At 41.6% G+C, this 18,681-nt stretch overlaps 1 protein-coding gene across 1 annotated transcript in view; it reads right to left on the bottom strand.

Moving 5' to 3' along the window:
- The window catches only part of LAMA2 (laminin subunit alpha 2), a 377,975-nt gene that overhangs the window by 133,573 nt on the left and 225,721 nt on the right, over window positions 1–18,681 (bottom strand). Inside the window, exons 28-31 of the mRNA XM_030558337.1 lie at window positions 18,343–18,531; window positions 18,117–18,250; window positions 10,446–10,563; window positions 705–839 (exon numbers count right to left, since the gene is read on the bottom strand). Coding sequence (XP_030414197.1) covers window positions 705–839; window positions 10,446–10,563; window positions 18,117–18,250; window positions 18,343–18,531 — 576 coding nt within the window. The remainder of the gene's footprint in view (window positions 1–704; window positions 840–10,445; window positions 10,564–18,116; window positions 18,251–18,342; window positions 18,532–18,681) is intronic.

Raw genomic sequence — 18,681 nt, 5'->3', positions numbered from 1 at the left:
GTTTATTGTGAAACAAACAGTGAGTTGCATATTGGGCTTACAGGTGTAATGGGACAATCACCTCTGGAGAGCCTCCAAGAAGCAAAGTGCAGTGTCATAGTCCTTTTCTCACCCTTGGTGCCTCCTGCATGCTGCTGGCTGACCTTGATGGGTCTTCAGTGGTTTGGCCCTGTGGTCCACTCAGAAAATTCAAATAAACCCCTTCTGTTCAAGCTCCCAAATTAGGCCTGTCCCCTGCTTGGGGTTTATGCCCCTTTACCTGTGGCTGGCAAGGAAAGCCGGGCCTGCTCACTACTCTGGATTCCACCCAGGAACCCTATAAACAGCAGGTACATACTTCTTACTCCAGTCCATTGCTGTTATTTCCCTAGGCGCTTTGACCCAGCCCCTTTTATCTCCATTCCCCAGGTTCTGTTGTATCTCCAGCCTCGAGAGGAGCACCTTCTTCAATAGGTTTCCTGCTTCAACAAGCAATAGTTTGGAGGAGAAAAAATACATTACATGACTGGAATCCCTAATTCAGGAAGGTCATTCTGGGAAAACTCTGAAGATAGGTTAATTTTTTTGGTCCAGCAACCTTGAAAATGTCCTCTTTTTAAAGCAAGAAATTAAAATATGTCCTCCAGATTTTCAATTTTGGCACACAGCAGATTAATTTTAGAAGAACATAGCACGCTGGGTTAGGAAGAGCCTACGATTTATACCTGACATATAGAGGTTTCAGGGTCACAAATATTACTATGTCCATGGCACTGACATGTGGCACAGGTGCCCAGGGTTGGGCCAGGTCTCCTGCCAGATGATCTAGAAGGCAGTCTGTAAAATCCTGGAGAACATGCCTACAAGAAGTAAAACAGATCATCACATAATGGACAGATACTGGGAGTACGGCAAGCTCATCTTCACCATCAGCAGCTTTTACAAGTTGCCAGGCCTCCAGCTGTGTTAGAAACAATATACAGTACTTTACAAATAGCAGAACCAACAAAAATTGGAATTATTGAAAAATCCCTGGAACATTGCCCTAGCATCAGTCTTTTCATAGTACAGCTAGAGAGACCTTTCATTCACATGCAAAATATCCAGTCTTTCTCACTGTGCATCAAGCATCCTTCCCTTCATTTCTTGAGAAAGAGGTTTATTTCCAAAATAAAATTGTTGCATGAGCTACAACGAGTAAGCAGGAAGATTCAGTTTCCTTTGTCCTTGGTGGGTTTTTCAGATTTGACAAGCTAATATGTGCTTGATGGAAAACAAGCAAATGTCCAATGATACTGAGCAAAAAATGTCTTCATGACTGCATTATTTATATCTGTAGAATTTAAATACAATAAAAGTAAAGAATTAAAAATAATAAAATCTCTAATAAAATTTATTCTTGATTTTTTTTTCCACTTGGTAATAAAATTCTGGGAGCCCACCAAAGATTGTTAGCAAAGCTGACATGTGCAAAATCAATCCCTCCACCTTCATTTTAAGATCAACCCCCCATCTACATTGTTATGTAAGTATATCAATGCGGATCTCTGAAATCACACAACTATGACAGTACAAAAAATCCTAACCAAAGCAGGATTATTTTGGAGCTTCATCCCATTAGGAGAAAGTGCACATAGATAAGAGAAACTCTACAACCTCAACCCCCACAAACCCACCCCAAGGATCTTCTACATGCCTCTCAAGATAAACAAAGGACCGTTGCAGACCCTTATATCAGGCAACAGCACTGTTACTGAAGGAATACTGGGTCTTAGAAACAATCCTGAAACCACTCACCACCCCAAAGGACCAGTTTCCTCCAGGACACAACCAGCTTCCTCCAGAAACTCCACAACATTAACAACCTCCCTCAGAACACCATCCTTGCCATCATGAATGTCACCTCCCTGAACACCAACATCCCTCATCATGTCGGCATTGCTGCTTGCCTCAGATATCTACAAGACAATGGACAAAGCTCATTGCCAAACTCTTCCATTTCCTCCTCACTCAAAACAACTTTACATTTAACAACAACATTTTGTCCAAACCATGGGAACAATCATGGGTTCCAGGATCACTTCCCAGTATGCCAACCTCTCCTTGGGCCACCTTGAGGAAGAATTTCTGGACAAATGCAACACACATCCATCAATGATATTTTCATCCTCTGGACAAGCAACCCAAACTCCCTCATAAATTTTCACCACAACTTCAACGACCACTTCCCATCCATCAAACTCTCTTTAGAACACCTCCACACCAGTATCAAGTTTCTGGACACCTCCATCAGCTTTAACAATGGAATACTACAGACCACTATATGCAAGAAATCCACAGATCACCACATCTACCTATACAGATCCAGTAACCACCCTAGACACTCTAAGAAATCTGTTATCTACAGCCAGGCACTGAGATACCACAGAAATTCTCTGAAGAAAAAGTCCAGGATACATACCTAAACAAACTTAAAGCAGCCTTCATCAAACAAGGACACACCACCAGAGAAACAGATCTCATCATAGAATGAGCCACCCAAATATCCCCAAAGAATCTGCTTCAGTGCAGAAAACAAACCCCACTGACTGCACACTCCTAGTTATCACCTGTCACCCAACATCAAAACACATATAAGGTATCTGTTATGCTAGCAGACGCAGGTGCCATTTCATGCCAAGGCCTCTAAGTCTCACTGAAGACTAACAAAGAATGGCTGAAAACCAGTGTGGCTCACCTGTGTGTTAGTGTTGTTAAAATAGGTATTAGATTTATAGCACTATATTTGGTGTTTGGACTTCATGAAATGCTTGTGAGTTGCTGGATGCATTAGTCTCACTTACAATATCTGTATCCCATGTTATAAGGTAATATTTAAGTGTTTGCTTTGTAAGTATAAAAATGTGTGCTATGAAGCTGGAAGACCCCACCCACCCAGTCAGAGGAAAAGCATTACTGAGTCTGAAATACTAGTTTACCGCAAGAGGTGCAGTCTCCTGTCCAACAAAAGAAGACCTATAGACACCAGACAGACCATTGTGGAACATCAGCAGACAGAAGACTTTGTTGATTGCTTCCCTCACGCCCATGAAGAGGGGACGTGTACAAACCCTCATCTCATCACAGTTTGAACTCTGGGGGAAGGGAATAAAAATCCCTGACCCAAAGATTCTGTAACATTATGCTGCTTGGAATTTGGAGATGGCAATACTTCTACGCATAAACAAGGGATCCCCAAGATGCTTAGATATCAATCCTCATCCTCAAAGGAAACCTGCACAACACTTTCAAAAGACAAGCCTGGGAGCTTAAACTCATAACTTTGCTAGACACTAAAAATCATGGATTGAACAGAGATTGGATTTATTATGGCTTATTACAACAACCTATAGCCAATAACAACCCCCCCTCAGCTTCTTCCACCCTGCCCTTTCCTCCCTATGACTGGGGGGAAGGTAATTAAACTGTCCACTTCACCTTGAAAGGTCCCTTGAAACATGTGTTAACTACATATGCTAAACAAACTTTAGCAGTGACTCAGGCTATGTCTACACTATAGACCTATATCGGTATAACTATGTCATTCAGGAGTGTGAACAATCCACACTCCTGAGCAGCTTAGTTATACTGACTCAACCCCCCACCCCCATGTAAACAGCACTGTGGCAACAGAAGAAGCTCCACTGACAGCATAGTAGCGTCTTCACTAAAGTGAACATGAAGATAAGCCCTGAATAAGTTTCCCAGACTGGAAGAAGAGCTCTGTGTAAGCTTGAAAGCTTGTCTTTCACGAACAGAAATTGGTCTAATAAAAGATGTTACCTCACCCACCTTGTCTCTCTAATATTCCGGGACCAACATGGCTACAACATCACTGCATATTGAATATTGCTGTGATAGATGGTGTAAGGGACCATCTATCAAAAAGGCAGACTTGCCAGGTGGTAAGATAGAACAAAAAACAGTCTGAGGTTTGTGCCTTTGTTTCTGGCAGTGTGCCCTGAGGTTGGCATCTATGTTCGTGAGCCTGACAGTATCATCAAACTATTGCAGCCCATACTTGAGGGACCATATCCTGAAAGAAATCTTTCCTGAACCCCTATTTCTGGTCTTCAAACAACCCCCCAACTTTGCCAAGCTAATCATCAGCAGGAAGCTCCCACAGACTAGGACAAACCAACTCAAAGTGACAGACCAGGCCAGAACAACAGATGCAAAACCTGCAAACCTATTTCCAGTGCTACAATGATCAGTATCTCCCACAACACATCTTTCAAGATTCATGGGTACTACACATGCCTAGTGCACATGTGGTCTACCTCATCCAGTGCATCAAATGCCCTAACAACATCTATGTGCGTGAAATCAGACAACTGCTACGCTCTCAAATGAACTCACACAGAAAAATGATAAAAGATAAAAACACCCTATCAGCTGAGGGCAAATGCTTTTTTTGGGTGGGGGATGGAGGGGGGTATAAAACTAACCCACTCCATATTTAACCTCTTAGTCCTCATCCTCAAAGGAAATCTGCACAAAACCTTAAAAGGACAAGCCTGGGAACTTAAATTCATAACTCTGCTGGACACTAAAATCCATGGACTTAACCGAGACATTAATGTTACAGCCCATTACAACAATCTGTAATGCACCTGCTGCTTATTAACCCTCCATTCACCTGTGACTGCAGAAGTGTTAATTGGCCACTTTATTTGAAGTGGCCTACAACCCCTCATGCTTAACAATCTGTCCCATCATATATTCAGCTTGTACACTCTGGTTACGATCTCCAGACCTGCAGAAGAGCTCTGTGAAGCTCGAAAGCTTGCCCCTTCCACCAATCTAAGTTAGTTCAATAAAGACATTACCTCACCTACCTTGGTCCTCATAGATAAGATATTCAGTTTTATAGTATAACGTACAACAGAACAGATCACCAAATACTATTAAGGGTATCTTAATGAGGTCATGTCCTACTCCTGATGAGGATTTAGGCTTTTCTGAAGGGGTGGGAGTTCTACCTCCATTACATGGCAGTAAAATGGATGCAAATTAAAACAGAAGGGAAACTGAAGTAAAGACTATGCAGCAGCTTTGCACTATCAAAAGTGGGATTTTTGAGTGAAGTGTTAATTGACATGTGCTTGACTGTGCTTGTACAAAAGCCTGTAGCAGTATGTTAAGTTTATAATCATTGGTGACCCATTCAAGAATCTAAGTAAGAGAGAAAGTAGAAACACAATTATTTTCTTTAAAGTCAGAAGTAAGTAATCTCAATTCACTTTTATTTTGGTTTAGAATATGTTAAAATCAGAGAAGCACAGAAACAGCCTATCTACCTTTACCATGGCTTGTGAGGAATTCTAATTTAGAGGAATAATCTCAAGTGGAAGTAATTTTGCTCCTTACTATAGATTCTTAGTTTTTCCCCTCAAAAATGTCCTTGTCCAAAACAACTGGTACAGTGGAACCCTTTACAAGTGCTGAGAGCCCTTAGGATTAGGGTACAAATATGCAATTTTGGTAAGTCCTCACCTAAGCTGAAATCTAATTCATTTGTCTAATATGCTAGATGCATCCGACGAAGTGAGTATTCACCCACGAAAGCTCATGATCCAAAACACCTGTTAGTCTATAAGGTGCCACAGGATTCTTTATTGTTTTTACAGATCCAGACTAACATGGCTACCCCTCTGATACTTAATACACTATTGACATTGTTCTCATCTGTATTGATTCGAAAATTATGAAATGACACAGAATATGGTTATAATATGAAGTAAATTATGAGGATGTTGAATGCATTTTCCACAACTATTTCTGAAAGATACCAGCAAGTGCTTATCAGGAAAGGTCTCTTTTATCCTTATATTTTGGGCACGCACTTGAATACAAATTTTGGACATCAATGTCACCTCTGAAATATCGGAGGCAAAAATACTATACGCATAGCTCCTACAACTGCAATTTTGGGATATGGATTAAGCCAAGCAGTAGAAATGATTCCAGATAATAGGACAAGCTTTACTTTATTATTATTATTATTATTAGCATGTGCTAAAAAGCAACTGGGTATCAGATCTTTCTCTTTTCCTACTGGAATATGGGGGCTTAATCCTTTATAGAATATTCTATTAAAATATATATTGGGAGAGTATTAAAATTGAACAATTAAGCATGAAATGGCAACTCTGTAACTTCAACCTTACCTCTCCTCCCCAGAAAGTGTGCATTATGATACTGTTCTAATTACATTACCACATATAAGAGCTGGGCGAATAATGGATTTTTTGGTTTGCTTGCAATTTGAAAAATTGAAAACAAGTTTTGGTTTGATTCAAAATGAAAATAAAATTTGCAGAGAATTGAAAAGTTGAAAGAATTTTGAGTCAGGTTTTTTTGAGTCAGTAAGGTTTCATTTTGACCTAATTCAAAAAAAATTGTTTTGATTCTGGGCATTATGATGAAAGCCCAATTTCCAAAACTCAAAATACTTAATGAAATGGAACTTCCATCCTCTACACAGCTCTACTTTTGGGTGTTTGACTTTGAAACCTTAACAGTGTTCTTTTAATGAAGTTTCTTGTAATAATAAATAACTATCTGGTGAAAAATTTCAAAGAAATTACTATCTGTTTGTGGACAAGTCATGAGCTGAAAATTAAGTGAAATTCACCAAATAACTACTGTGCATATTTGTTAGTCTTTAGTTTGTTCATGACTCATGGTGAATATTTAATATTCATAATTCAAGCTGTTTTTATTGAACCCAGAGGCTACCTAATGTTTCTATTACCTAACTGGATGAATGCATCACTTAGATTAATTTTTTCAGTATGACTCTGCACAGGTATAAATTCAAAAGTCACTACAGGAAAAGGTTCTGCAATATCCACTTAAAAATCTTGGTTTTGGAGGAACACTCATGCCTATAAATGCATTTGAGAGAGTTTTTTTTAAAATACAAGCAAAAGGGATGTGAATGAACTTAAAAGGAATTTGTTTTAAAACATTCAAAAGTCACTGACAATTTTTGGCTGCATCTACCCAGCTACAGTGACAAATAAGAATGTGTGATACTCTGTCAGTTCATAGCTGTTTTGCCAAGTACTTAACTTCAAATTCATTGCAGAGAACTAGCCAAGAAAATACCAAGCCAGTGGCAGTATTTAAGCATTTTAAGAAATAGTCATAAAGGGATATTTGTAAGCTAGCCTCCAGAAGCGAGTGATAGCATGACCACCAAGGTATTGCTAATACTGTAGAATCTCAGAGTTATGGACACCTTGGGAATGGAGGCTGTACATAACTCTGAAATGGTCTGTAACTCTGAACAAGACGTTATGGACTTCAGCCACAGTAGGGTTGAGGCTGCAGCTGCAGAGTGAGGGTATGTGTGTGTGTGTCAGGGCCCCGGGTGGGAGGGTACTGAGCTTCTGATCCTCGAGGCCCCTAGGGGCACTGAGGGCTTCTGCCTCATGGGAGCACCAGGGATCAGGGCTTTAGACCTGGGGGGAGCGCTGGGGTTCAGGGCTTCAGCCCTGAAGCTCCATTCCCAGTTTCAGCCTCACAGTGGGTATTGGGGCTCAGGGCTTCAGTTCGGCAGCTCCATTGCTGGCTTCTGCCCTGCAGCAGGCATTGAGGCTCCCCAGACCTCCATTCCCAGTTTTAGCCGGGGATGGGGGACAGGGCTTGGGGCTTTAGCTATGGGGGAACTGCTGGGACTGAAACTGGTGCTTCCCTTGTAGCTAAAGCCATGAGCCCGCGGGGCTTAAGCCAGGAACTGAGCTGCGGGGCTGAAGCCCCAAGCACCAGCACCTCCCTGGGGCTGAAGCCAGGAACTGAACTGCAGGGCTGAAGCCCCAAGCCCCAGGGCTCCCCTAGTCTAAAGCCCTGAGCCCTGGTGCTCCCAAGAGTCAGAACCTGAGGCCCCCACCCCCGCCTGGAGCCCTGGAACCCCCTGCAGCTGCGGCCGTAACCCCTCATGGCCAAAGCCCTAAACCCCAGAGGTAAAGCCCGAGGCAGTACAGTATTAGCTGGGGAAGGGGTTGGTCTCCACTGCTGCCTGACTGATCGCTTTCAGTTCCACATGGTATCTGGTTGATCAGTAAGTCCATGATTCTGGCGTTCATATCTTTGAGGCTCTACTGTATAAACCTCACCTCTTTCAACAAGTTCCAATGATTTCTATTGCTCACACAACTCAGGTGCTGAGGCTTTGATTCAGCAAAGTTTAATGTGCTTAACTTTAAGCACATGAATAATTCCAATGATTTCAATGGGACTACTCATCTGCTTAAAGTTAAAATAAGTGCTTAAAGCAGGGATCAGCAACCTTTCAGAAAGGTCTTGGAAAAAATTTTGAAGGAGAAAGTAGTTAAGGACATTGAGGTCAATGGTAATTGGGACAAAATAAAACATGGTAGATCGTGCCAAACCAACCTGATCTCCTTCTTTGAGAAGGTGACAGACTATTTAGACAAAGGAAATGCGGTAGACCTAATTTACTTCAATTTCAGTAAGGCATTTGACACGGTTCCATATGCGGAATTATTAGTCAAATTGGAAAAGATGGGGATCAATATGAAAATTGAAAGGTGGATAAGGAACTGGTTAAAGGGGAGACTACAACGGGTCGTACTGAAGGGTGAACTGTCAGGCTGGAAGGAGGTTACTAGTGGAGTTCCTCAAGGATCGGTTCTGGGACCAATCTTATTTAACCTTTTTATTTTGGCACAACCTTGGCACAAAAAGCGGGAATGTGCTAATAAAGTTTGCGGATGACACGAAGCTGGGGGGTATTGCTAACACGGAGAAGGACTGGGATATCATACAGGAAGATCTGGATGACCTTGTAAAATGGAGTAATAGTAATAGGATGAAATTTAATAGTGTAAAGTGCAAGGTCATGCACTTAGGGACTAATAATAAGAACTTTAGATATAGATTGGGGACGCATCAGTTGGAAGCAACAGAGGAGGAGAAGGACCTTGGGGTATTGGTAGATCACAGGATGACTATGAGCCGTCAATGTGATATGGCCGTTAAAAAAGCTAATGCGGTTTTAGGATGCATCAGGCGAGGTATTTCCAGCAAAGATAAGGAGGTGTTAGTACTGTTATATAAGGTGCTGGTGAGACCCCACCTGGAATACTGTGTGCAGTTCTGGTCTCCCATGTTTAAGAAGGATGAATTCAAACTGGAACAGGTTCAGAGATGGACTACTAGGATGATCCGAGGAATGGAAAACCTGCCTTATGAAAGGAGACTCAAAGAGCTTGGCTTGTTTAGCCTAGCCAAAAGAAGGCTGAGGGGGGATATGCTTGCTCTTTATAAATATATCAGAGGGATTAATATTAGAGAGGGAGAGGAATTATTTAAGCTTAGTACCAATGTAGATACAAGAACGAATGGATATAAACCGGACACTAGGAAGTTTAGACTTGAAATTAGATGAAGGTTTCTAACCATTAGAGGAGTGAAGTTCTGGAACAGCCTTCCAAGGGGAGTAGTGGGGGCAAAAGACACATCTGGCTTTAAGATTAAGCTTGATAAGTTTATGGAAGGGATGGTATGACGGGAGAGCCTAATTTTGGCAATTGATCTTTGACTATCGCCAGATAAGTATGCCGAGTGGTTGGTGATGGGATTTGAGTTACTGCAGAGAATTCTTTTCTGAGTGTTGGCTGGTGAGTCTTGCCCACATGCTCAGGGTTTAGCTGATCGCCATATTTAGAATCGGGAAGGAATTTTCCTCCGGGGCAGATTGGCAGAGGCCCTGGAGGTTTTACACCTTCCCCTGCAGCGTGGGGCATGGGTCACTTGCTGGTGGATTCTCTGCAGCTTGAGGTCTTCAAACCACAATTTGAAGACTTCAATAACTCAGACATAGGTTAGGGGTTTGTTATAGAAGTGGATGGGTAGGGTTCTGTGGCCTGCTTTGTGCAGGGGGTTGGACTAGATGATCACATTGGTCCCTTCTGACTCTAGAATCTATGAATCTATGGTGTGCTGAGTCTTCATTTATTCACTCTGATTTAAGGTTTTCGTGCCAATCATACATTTTAATGTTTTTAGAAGGTCTCTCTCTATAAGTATATAATATATAACTAAAGTATTCTTGTATATAAAGTAAATAAGGTTTTTCAAATGTTTAAGAAGCTTCATTTTAAATTAAATTAAAATGCAGAGTCCCCGAGACTGGTGGCCAGGACCTGGGCAGTGTGAGTGCCACTGAAAATTAGCTCAAGTGCCACCTTCGGCACGCATGCCATAGGTTGCCTATCCCTGGCTTAAAGGCTTTGAAGGATGGGGACCTGGGAGAGAAGGAACAGAGGGAATAAAATCAAGGGAGAATGGGCGGCTTACTTAACCATAGTTATTATTTGAAACTCTTCTCATACCATTACTGATGAAAGACGAATACAGAGTAAAGACATTTTATGAAGGTTAACCAAAAACTGTACCTCACATGACAAGCCAGAATAGCCCACTGGGCAGTCACATTTCTCAATCAAGTGAGCATGACGACTCATTCCAGATACATTGCCTTCTTCAGCAACTTCCATCGATATCTCAGAAATTCTGGAAAACACAAACCAGCAAACAAAGCTTATCAACTCCATAAAGCACTATTTCAATGCAGGTTCAAAGTCAGCCAGTACAGGAGAAAAAAGCTTCATTTGGCAGTCTTGAACCCTCTTGGCCTCATCAACATGAGACAAAAACTGCTCTGTTTTTGCCTATGTATGAAGGAAACTTCAAACCCAACATACCTTCAATCTGATTTTCCATTTCTACCCTGCAGTTTAACTAACTTGCCTACTCTTCTTACTTCCATCTCCTCTTTTCTCTTTGCAGCCAAAATACTGACAAAAGCCCATATCTGATTTCTCATTTGAACGGATCAGTAAGAAATTGATGTTTCACACTAAACCTGGATTCAGTTTACAATTCACAGGAGTGCAATGATAACTTTATTCACTAATTATGCTTCTAATGAGGCATTTTTAAAAATAAAATGTATCCTCAGCAACTAAAGCAAGCTAACAAGCTATAGAACAGACTTCAAAGACATTGGACAGTTAATTGCCTTTTAGAAGCAATTTTAAGACCTTAGCTCGAATTCATTTTTTCCCCCTCAGAATCACAAGGATAGATAAGTAAAATGTTTAAAACAAAGAAATACATAGAAGTTGGTTAATGTCAGTTCATGTCGGGACAGCCAACTCTTTCCCTCCCCAAATGTCCACTTGATTATATAAATACCTTATACCCTCATCTCCCAACTATCCTCCCCACATACATTGAACAGACAAAATGATTCTAAAGGGCATCAAATGAAGCATGGACAATGACAGTAGAAGACATTTCTAAAGCATTAGTTTATCCCAGGGGATTGCAAAATTGTTGCTTTGCCGAAAGGAGGTATTTTAGCCCTCTCATTCTTTTTTTTGTTTAAATGAATACTAAACTGTGAAAACATTTGTAGTTCTTTAATAAGCAAAAAATATAGAGCAAGCCATGTACATTTTAAAGTTTCCAAAAATAATTCCAAATCTAACCAAGGAGAGGAAACTTCTCTCTCTTCTATCAGTGAATATGAATACTTATAATAAGAGTTAAATCAAAATAAAGAAGATAATCCAGCCAGAAATTATTTATTAAATATCTGTGTGTAGGTGTTAGTACAAAGAAACTTAGGGAAATAATTAGCTTTTGTTCATACTCCCAAATGACCCAACTCACAGATTTTCCCCCTGCTCCCCCATTTCCCCAATTATACTGATCTGTTTGTCTAGGCACATCTATTGCACCTGTCATCTTGGTATATAGCCATCAACACCAGGAAGACCATAAGCAAATCTAGGGGGAAATCCTGACCCATTCAAATCAATAAAAGCAGCAAAGAATCCTGTAGCACCTTATAGACTAACAGATGTTTTGGAGCATGAGTTTTCATGGGTGAATACCCTCTTCGTCAGATACATTCAAATCAATTGAGTTTTGCAATTGAGTTCAATGGGATCCGGAGTTCACCACTAATATCTTGAGTAAATGCAATATCCTAAGTAACAGCAGCACTCTCCAGCCCATATACCTTTGTCCCTACTTGAGAAGGAGGGTCACCTGGAATCAAGAATTAGAACAAGGAGGAGACAAAAACAATGGACTGCAAAATAAATAAGGTCCAAAATTATTGTTTTTGTATGGAGTGTCAACACAAGCTTGAATGGAACTCCCTGTACATTTAATATAAAAACAGAGTGGAATCTGCTTCCTCATCATCTTCAAGATACAGGACATGCCTACACTGCAATCTATGGTATGATGTGAGCACAGCAAAAAATAGCTGTGTACATGAAGAGATGGACTTTAGCATGGGCTAGCAATGCAAGTACGAATCCAAGGTCCCTGACATGCCTATACAGCCTGCACTGAAGCCCTTAGACCGCAATGTAGTCGTAAACCAGAGGTAATGCTCTGTGTGAGGCACAAACTATATACTGCCCCAGAGCTGAATTTACATAACAATATACTTTGGGACCACAAAGCTACTTGTTGTCTGGGTAAAAGTGCTACTTAAAGTATGTTAGGTTCAGTTGCTTCCTGAAGCATGTCTAACGAGAACCAGTCTAACCACTGCTACCTGATCAGCATCTAGTACTCTGAAACAATTAACAGTAAAATTGAAAACATGCTTCCAATCCAAACTAATTTATTATCAAAATCCAATTGCTTGAAAAGCAAAACAAAATCTAATTTCAATCTATGAAAGAAATATTTCAATTTTGAGTGATGAATGTGAAAAAGGAGAACAACAAAATGAATACAGTAGGAGAAAAATGTTTGCCTTTGGATTTTTAGTAGAAACCTCTAAATAATAGCATAGCTTTCTTGCAATAACAAATTATAAATTATTTGGCTAATATAGGGCTAACATTGGAATTAAGCTATTTTACACTTGGGTCTGGTTCAAATTTTCATTGACAGTGTTTTTCTACAGTATATCAGTCATCTACAGCTCCGCTTTTTCGAACATTTGAGTTGAAAGAATTTTCATGTTAGAATGAAAGAACTATTAACTCCTCATTGTACACTTTGAAAAACATTGACAGTAGTCCTTTGTAATAATTTTTTCTATAACTCTCTTCCCTCTAATGGCAACTAGATGAGAAGAGAGGCTTTGCTTGTTCAGAGTTAGCCTCCAATTCAGGAAAGCATCCAGGATACAAATAAAGCACATGCTTAACTTTAAGTCACTGGACTTAAGTACATGTTCAAAGGTAAACATGTGCTTAAGGGCTGTTCTGAATAGGGATGGACTTAAGTCTGTGGTTTAACTTCTCTCCTGAATCCAAGTCTGTAGTTCTTAGGCTAATCTCCCAATGACTTCCAAGACTTTTCGGGATTGATTCTGCTGTTCTTATTCAAATGAAATTTCCTCTGAAATCAATAGGCATTTTGTTTGAGTATCAATTGCAGGGGTTTGCCTGCTAATTCTCCACCTAATGTCTCAAATATCATGGTGATGAGCATTATATAAATGACTAGACAGATATCATAAAACTTTATTGTGACAATCATCTCCACATCAATTGTGAAATCATACACAGGTGGAGAGGTACCAGAAGGGGGAAAGATTAACTCTTTAGCAAGTCCTGCTGCTATATAAAAGGCTATACTCTGTAATGTGACTCTGTAAAATGGCACCTTAGTTTTGTAACTGCTATCCCTGCAAACACACCCTGAAATTGGAAAGTCGATTTCTCATCTCCTGATTTACACATCATCACGGGTAGCCCAGATCCAATCGAGGTGCATTATGCTTTGGTGTAGCTAGCTTTGAATAAGATGTCCATCTCTGTACACCTCAGCATAAAGATTCTGAAAATGGAAATCATATAGCAATTTTTCTTATGATGCATGAGCCAGGATAGAGTTCACCTCATTCTCCATATTCGAGCTGGGCTCTGTATTGCTAACAGCAAAGAATCCTGTGGCACCTTATAGACTAACAGACGTTTTGGAGCATGAGCTTTCGTGGGTGAATACCCACTTCCTCAGATGCATGTAGTGGAAATTTCCAGGGGCAGGTATATATATGCTAGCAAGCAAGCTAGAGATAATGAGGTCAGTTCAATCAGGGAGGATGAGGCCCTGTTCTAGCAGTTGAGGTGTGAAAACCAAGAGAGGAGAAACTGGTTCTGTAGTTGGCAAGCCATTCACAGTCTTTGTTCAATCCTGAGCTGATGGTGTCAAATTTGCAGATGAACTGAAGCTCAGCAGTTTCTCTTTGAAGTCTGGTCCTGAAGTTTTTTTGCTGCAGGATGGCCACCTTAAGGTCTGCTATAGTGTGGCCAAGGAGGTCGAAGTGCTCTCCTACAGGTTTTTGTATATTGCCATTCCTAATGTCTGATTTGTGTCCATTTATCCTTTTCCGTAGAGACTGTCCAGTTTGGCCGATGTACATAGCAGAGGGGCGTTGCTAGCATATGATGGCGTATATTACATTGGTGGATGTGCAGGTGAACGAACCAGTGATGGTGTGGCTAATCTGGGTAGGTCCTGTGATGGTGTCGCTGGTGTAGATATGTGGGCAGAGTTGGCATCGAGGTTTGTTGCATGGATTGGTTCCTGAGCTAGAGTTATTATGGTGCGGTGTGCAGTTACTGGTGAGAATATGTTTCAGGTTGGCAGGTTGTCTGTGGGCAAGGACTGGTCTCCCACCCAAGGCCTGTGAAAGTGTGGGATCATTGTCCAGGATGGGTTGTAGATCCTTGATGATGCGTTGGAGGGATTTTAGCTGGGGGCTGTATGTAATGGCCAGTGGAGTCCTGTTGGTTTCTTTCTTGGGTTTGTCTTGCAGTAGGAAGCTTCTGGGTACACATCTGGCTCTGTTGATCTGTTTCCTTATTTCCTCGTGCGGGTATTGTAGTTTTGAGAATGCTTGGTGGAGATATTGTAGGTGTTGGTCTCTGTCTGAGGGGTTAGAGAAGATGCGGTTGTACCTCAGTGCTTGGCTGTAGACAATGGATCGTGTGATGTGTCCGGGATGGAAGCTGGAGGCATGAAGGTAGGCATAGCGGTCGGTAGGTTTTCGATATAGGGTGGTGTTAATGTGACCATCACTTATTTGCACCGTGGTGTCAAGAAAGTGGACCTCCCGTGTAGATTGGTCCAGGCTGAGGTTGATGGTGGGGTGGAAGCTGTTGAAATCGTGGTGGAATTTTTCCAGAGTCTCCTTCCCATGGGTCCAGATGATGAAGATGTCATTAATGTAGCGTAGGTAGAGAAGGAGCGTGAGTGGACGAGAGCTGAGGAAGCATTGTTCAAGGTCGGCCATAAAGATATTGGCATATTGTGGGGTCATGCGGGTGCCACTGCCCTCAGATCCCACTGAGGAATACACTAAGAAACTACAGCATCTACTCAGGACACTCCCTACACTAACACCAGAAGAAATCAACATACCCCTAGAGCCCCGACCAGGGTTATTCTATCTACTACCCAAGATCCACAAACCCGGAAATCCTGGACGCCCCATCATCTCGGGCATTGGCACTCTCACTGAAGGACTGTCTGGATATATGGACTCTCTACTCAGACCCTATGCCACCAGCACTCCCAGCTATCTCCATGACACCACTGATTTCCTGAGGAAACTATAAAGCATTGGTCACCTCACAGAAAACACCATCCTAGCCACCATGGATGTAGAGGCTCTCTACACAAACATCCCACACACAGATGGAATACAAGCTGTCAGGAACACTATCCCTGATGATGCCACAGCACAACTGGCTGCTGAGCTCTGTGCCTTTATACTTACACACAACTATTTCAAATTTGATGACAATATATATCTCCAGATCAGTGGCACTGCTATGGGCACCCGCATGGCCCCACAATATGCCAATATCTTTATGGCCGACCTGGAACAACGCTTCCTCAGCTCTCGTCCACTCACGCCCCTTCTCTACCTACGCTACATTGATGACATCTTCATCATCTGGACCCATGGGAAGGAGACTCTGGAAAAATTCCACCATGATTTCAACAGCTTCCACCCCACCATCAACCTCAGCCTGGACCAATCTACACGGGAGGTCCACTTTCTTGACACCACGGTGCAAATAAGTGATGGTCACATTAACATCACCCTATATCGAAAACCTACCGACCGCTATGCCTACCTTCATGCCTCCAGCTTCCATCCCGGACACATCACACGATCCATTGTCTACAGCCAAGCACTGAGGTACAACCGCATCTTCTCTAACCCCTCAGACAGAGACCAACACCTACAAAATCTCCACCAAGCGTTCTCAAAACTACAATACCTGCACGAGGAAATAAGGAAACAGATCAACAGAGCCAGACGTATACCCAGAAGCCTCCTACTGCAAGACAAACCCAAGAAAGAAACCAACAGGACTCCACTGGCCATCACGTACAGCCCCCAGCTAAAATCCCTCCAACGCATCATCAAGGATCTACAACCCATCCTGGACAATGATCCCACACTTTCACAGGCCTTGGGTGGCAGGCCAGTCCTTGCCCACAGACAACCTGCCAACCTGAAACATATTCTCACCAGTCACTGCACACCGCACCATAATAACTCTAGCTCAGGAACCAATCCATGCAACAAACCTCGATGCCCACATATCTACACCAGCGACACCATCACAGGACATACCCAGATCAGCCACACCATCACTGGTTCATTCACCTGCACATCCACCAATGTAATATACTCCATCATATGCCAGCAATGCCCCTCTGCTATGTACATCGGCCAAACTGGACAGTCGTTACGGAAAAGGATAAATGGACACAAATCAGACATTAGGAATGGCAATACACAAAAACCTGTAGGAGAGCACTTCGACCTCCCTGGCCACACTATAGCGGACCTTAAGGTGGCCATCCTGCAGCAAAAAAACTTCAGGACCAGACTTCAAAGAGAAACTGCTGAGCTTCAGTTCATCTGCAAATTTGACACCATCAGCTCAGGATTGAACAAAGACTGTGAATGGCTTGCCAACTACAGAACCAGTTTCTCCTCTCTTGGTTTTCACACCTCAACTGCTAGAACAGGACCTCATCCTCCCTGATTGAACTGACCTCGTTATCTCTAGCTTGCTTGCTAGCATATATATACCTGCCCCTGGAAATTTCCACTACATGCATCTGAGGAAGTGGGTATTCACCCACGAAAGCTCATGCTCCAAAACGTCTGTTAGTCTATAAGGTGCCACAGGATTCTTTGCTGCTTTTACAGATCCAGACTAACACGGCTACCCCTCTGATGCTATTGCTAACAGTGATTGATATAAGTAGATGGAATATTTTTCCAGAGCAAAGAGAATGCTTTTCAAAGTTTCCCATGAGAAATCATATTTGCTTTCCCACTCCTCTAAACTGAAGTTTCCCTGTGCACATCACACAATATTGTAAACTGAACGTGCCAAAAATAGACAATCTGAAATGACTGTGACATCTGCAGCTGCAGGGGACATCCAAGTTTTGGAGAATGGTTGGTTAGTTCCTTTAAAATTACTTACAAAAATTAATAATTAATAATAAATAGCAACCATCTGCTTCTATCACTTCTAGGGCACTGCTACTAGTCTCCCATGTCTCTGTTACACAAATATTGCAAAGTTACACATCTTTTTAGTTCTACCACCATAGTAGTACCTTCTTGAAATTCTATATCTAGATAGAGATATTTGTAGCCTATTACTTTTATCTGCCTCTACTATATTGGCATAAGTGTCTTTTTAAGTGGGCACTATTTGAATCACTAATCACTTATTCACTACTGATTGCCAAGAGACAAATGTTTCACAGGCCAAAATTCATATTTATATAATAGCATAATATTTGCATAGCATTCAAATCTGTTTACAAAATATATTTTTTGGTTTTTTCTTGGCTTTGGGATACTGAGAATATAAGTCTCATTTGGCTACAATACTTATGGTTTTCTCTTAAAACAGTGCCTTTCTCCAACTTCTCCAGCTTTACGTCCCACTGATTTTGTGCCTGGATTAAAAATTCAATTTGAAGTCTCAAGTGAATTAGCTGGGATGACTGCAGTATTTCAGGCTATTGCATGAAATTGTTACCTGCTTTGTCTCATGATACTGCCATGAGAAGCCTTAATAAGAATGTAATGAATGTTGTACAGCACATCCATGAAGTCCTCACGTGTCACAGTACTACTGACTCTTGGGTCATCACCATGATATCTCCATTCATGCTGAAGGAAACAGTAGGACAAAAGTCAATCAGTTAACGGTATCAACAGAACCAAAGGTTAACATTCTGAAACAGAACAGACTAAAACATTACCTCTGTCATCTCTATCTCATGTCTTGTCAGCTGACCAATCAAAGGGGCAGCCACATGCCGGATGATAGTTCTAGTTATTGTGGGAGGTCCACCTTTGATGATGACCTGGGGATTATAGGTAGCAAAACCCGTCTCCTCACGTGCTTCAAAGTAGATAGCATATTTTAGTTTCCCTCCATAGGCAGTCAGCTAACAAAGCAAACAGAGATACCAGTTACAGTTAGCTACAAATATATCTCTGTGCATATCTGATGGATATGTAAGTATTACAAATGGATGAATAGATACATGAGACTGTGAGTGTGCGTGTGTTTGTGTGTGTGTGTGTATACAGAGGCA

The sequence above is a fragment of the Gopherus evgoodei genome, chromosome 3 (genome assembly GCF_007399415.2).
Source record: "Gopherus evgoodei ecotype Sinaloan lineage chromosome 3, rGopEvg1_v1.p, whole genome shotgun sequence".
In the NCBI taxonomy this organism is placed as follows: domain Eukaryota; kingdom Metazoa; phylum Chordata; order Testudines; family Testudinidae; genus Gopherus; species Gopherus evgoodei.
This window is presented reverse-complemented; position numbering and strand designations above follow the sequence as displayed.